This window comes from Condylura cristata, unplaced genomic scaffold, assembly GCF_000260355.1.
Source record: "Condylura cristata isolate star-nosed mole 26May11 unplaced genomic scaffold, ConCri1.0 scaffold00003, whole genome shotgun sequence".
NCBI lineage: Eukaryota > Metazoa > Chordata > Mammalia > Eulipotyphla > Talpidae > Condylura > Condylura cristata.
The window spans coordinates 19,459,255-19,463,289 of NW_004567104.1; the positions used below are offsets into that span (position 1 = coordinate 19,459,255).

General features: G+C 35.3%; 1 protein-coding gene across 4 annotated transcripts in view; it reads right to left on the minus strand.

Moving 5' to 3' along the window:
* The window catches only part of MCF2L2 (MCF.2 cell line derived transforming sequence-like 2), a 119,882-nt gene that overhangs the window by 32,926 nt on the left and 82,921 nt on the right, over positions 1 to 4,035 (minus strand). For 3 of the 4 annotated variants that reach the window (XM_012733560.1, XM_012733581.1, XM_012733572.1), the window contains one exon: positions 1,501 to 1,572. The exons of the other annotated variant lie outside the window; for it this stretch is intronic. In XM_012733560.1, coding sequence (XP_012589014.1) covers positions 1,501 to 1,572 — 72 coding nt within the window. The remainder of the gene's footprint in view (positions 1 to 1,500; positions 1,573 to 4,035) is intronic. 4 annotated transcript variants of the gene reach the window in all.

Sequence of the window (4,035 nt, forward strand, 5' to 3'; positions counted from 1 at the left end):
CCATTCTCACTGGGGTGAGGTGGTATCTCATTGTGGTTTTAATTTGCATCTCCCTTATTACGAGTGATGTTGAACATTTTTTCATATGCTTGTTCAAGAGGCCAACATTTTAATTATCACCACTGTGTAGGGATGCTTGTTTCTGCTTGAAAGGTTTTTACTTAGGGTGTTGGTTATCTTATTCCCTTGCTATCTACATAGCATATTGATATGTTGTCTGGTAAATGCAAACAAAAGGTTTTGATGTCTTCAAATTTTTTTTTTTTTAAACACAGAGATCACTATAACAAAGAATGGATAGGTCTTTGCTAACCTCCATGATGACCCCATCTATTTTTGTCTTCTATAACAGGATGTAAGCAAAGAGTTATATATTTTTTACAGCTCTCTACCAAAGCAGTGGAGATTAGCATCTTTAGATCAGAGATATGATTGACAGCACTGATGAAGGGAGCAGATCCGCTGCCTCCAGTGAACAGCAAGCAGTTCACTAAGCATTTTTTTTTTACCTTTTTACTCATAATAAGTATATTCCAGGTCCTGGTGAAAAACAATAAACTCTCTCCTGAATTTATATTTGTAATTTCAGGCATCTTACTCTTCACACTTAACACTTACAAACTGGGCTTCCTGTTAGAAACTGAACTTCTTGTATTTCCTCTTCTTCCCGTTAACCTTCCTCCCCCAAATTCATCAGATGAATGAAGCAGAGCCATTCATCAGTTTCACGTTGGTAATGTAGGTGGGCTCAGAAAAATCCTCACAATCATCATTAAACCCGTCTAGCCAGCTAGCTCCCCTTGCTGTAAAATTATTACCTGTGCCTTGAGCTGCTTCTAATTTCAGTGGGTACCCACCACATGTTTGGAGCAGGAGGACATGCAGATGATTGCTTTTTGAGACTCACGTCTCAAGTTTCTCTAGTTAAAAAAAAAAAGTTCCATAGGAAACTTAAAAGAAATCCCACTGCTAAGCCACAAATTTCTTACCAATCTGGTATAGTCACTATTTCGTCCAAGGAAATTTTCTTAAAATTTTCTCTCTCTCTCTCTCTCTCTCTCTCTCACACACACACACACACACACATACACACACAGAGGGACTGGGCATAATATATACACATTAGCAATACTAAGAAGTACAAAGAAGTAAATATAAACCATTTGTAGTCCTACCATGCAGGAAAATCACAGTAGAGATTTTATCATATTTACATGCAGTCTTTTAAGTGTTTGCATTTTACAGTCACCTAATTTTGTATTCTTGTTAAAATACTTTTAGGTTAAAGAAAATACACCAGCAATTATCCTGCTACAAATTCCAACTTCAAAATTGTCTTGTAATTCTTTAGTCTTTTTTATCTAAGAATTCTAGGAAACTTACTGTTTTGCAAAATTTAGACAATAAAGATCATAAACAAGGAAAACAAAATCATGGTGAATTCTCCCAGCCACAGACAAACACCACTAATAATTACATAAAGTATTTAATACTCAGTACCTTAGTGGAACCTCCTTCAAGGTTGCCTGGGACTATCTCTATTTCCTCAGGAGACTCAAGATCCAGTAGATCCTGCATTAATCCAAAAGCATTATTGAAGATTAAAAATAGAATGGCAACGAAGTCTACCGGGTAAACAATCTCCACCCAGTGCTAAACGAAAAGGATGTGTATGTAAGTCTGCCTGTCACAGAGGAAAACAATGAATGGTATATTCCACAGAGTTCTTTCCACTAACAAAATTATATTAGTCTCACTACTATAGCCTGCTTTTCTTCCCTCAACAACAATCATATCACTAATATTGTCCCATGACATGAAATTAATTTAAAATAAGGTTTTTAATTGTGGCAGTTACACACTATATAATAATTGAGTAATACTCTCTACTGTTAAACACTTAGAGTCAACAATTTATATGATAATCATCATCTTTGTGAATTTCCTAAGGGTAAACACCTAGACAAGGAATTGCCAGTGTTTGGATTTTTCATGCATATTTCCAAGTGCTTTAGTGAAGGTGTGTATTCCCACCAGTCACACATGAAAATTTGTTTCATTAGCCCCTAGTCTTCGTAGGCATTATCTTTTAATCAAATATTGTCGATTGAATCAACAGAGCAATCGTACCTCACTGTTGTTTTAATTTGAATTTTTCAATGAAGTATTGAAGGAGAACTACAGAAATATTCTCTATAAATATTCTTTTGTAAACAATTTAATGCTTTGTCAATCATTTCATTGTTAATTTCAGCTTTATGGAGGTATAACTGCCATAAAATTGTTATCTATTTAAAAAAATACATTATGGTGATTAACACACACATACACACATACTGTAAGAGGATTACTCCCTTTAGTTAATTAAAACATCCATTACCACATATATATAATTATTTATTTAGTTAATTAAAACATCCATTACACATGTAGATAATATATATATTTGTATATACATATATTTGTGTATATATATATTTGTTTAAGAATGCATAGGTTCTATCTTAGCAGATTTCAATTATATGATGCACTGTGATCTGCTACAGTCTCTGCGTATTGCTTTAGATTCTCAAATTTTACTCATCTTACAGTTGAAAGTCTGTGTACTTTCCCAGTCTCTTCCTATAAATTCTTTTTAAAAAGCAGTAATACATTTAATCTTTTTAAGAAGAAAGATAAATTTACCTTTCCTATACCATGACTACACAGGAAAGCAGCATGGCCACATATTCTAGAACATTCTTCTTACAAGCCACATTTACAATAAGCAACTAATATACCATTTTTAAAATAATGCACAAACTAATTTTAATTAAAATGCTGACAAGAGAAAATTCCTGCATTAAATTTGTTTCCATAAATCATTTGTCCTATTTGACAGAAATCATCATCTCAATGAAAGTGAACTCCCATTGTTCATAAATGCATCCATCTCTAATATATTCTTAATTCATAATATATTAACATTGTGTAATCAACTTGTTATAAGTCATTATAACTTGAAAAATTCTTTGTGATGCCTTTTAATTTCATAAGATCTCATATAAGATATAAACATTTTAGAGATACCATCTCTTTCTGTGATTAATTTCTGTGAATTGATTATTAAGCTTGTTGACCACTTGCCACATATCTTGTTAATATAATATTTCCCCAACTTTTCATTCACCTTTATTTTAAATAGCATAGTCTACTTATTCTTTTCTTTTTTAAAGTTTTATTTATTTATTCATATAGAACTGGGGTACAGGCCAGAGATGCGAAGGGTGAGAGGATTCACTAGAGACAGAGCAGGGAGCAGAACAGGCAGATCGTAGAAGTACACTGCTGAGAGGAGCAGCGGGCGGGTCAGGAGAGGTCTGCCGTGCCATGTGGTCATCTCCAGGGCAGGCGGGAATCGAACTCCTGCAGAAGTGGCTTAAGTTTCTTAGTGCAGTGCTTTAACCCGCTGTGCCACCAGGGAGGGCCTTATTCTTTTCTTTTTTACTTAGAGATGACTTCATACAATCAGACCCCAGGATCCTTTCTAAGGTATGGGGTAACATCCTCATGGGTCTTGGTCCTCATTGATCCAATATCCATGCTCATTTGACGCTGAAGACAGGAACTGTGGAATGAGCTCTGACCATCAGGCTGGAGAACCCTACAGACGTCTTTCTTTCTTCCCAAATGTACCAATGGCTTAAACTTGTTCTGGGCACAGAGCAGACACACCATGGGAAAACTGCCTTGCATTAAGTAGCCGTGCACAGTTATGCACTGACTTGCAAGGAATATTTCACAGTGATTTTTATCTCAGAGAAATAAAACTAACAACAACCTTCTAAGGCTTTTTGTAATATGCATTACCTCATTAAATGCTCCCTGAGAGCATCCCAAGAAAGTACTATTACTTCACAGATAAGGAACCCTAGGCAGAAAGAGGGTAAGTGACTTGGCCTGATTTCACACAGCCTGAAAGCACTGAAGTCCGAATCCACAGATCCACTTCCAGCCTGTCTAACTCGTCATCCTGGTTTCTTTCTTTCTTTCTTT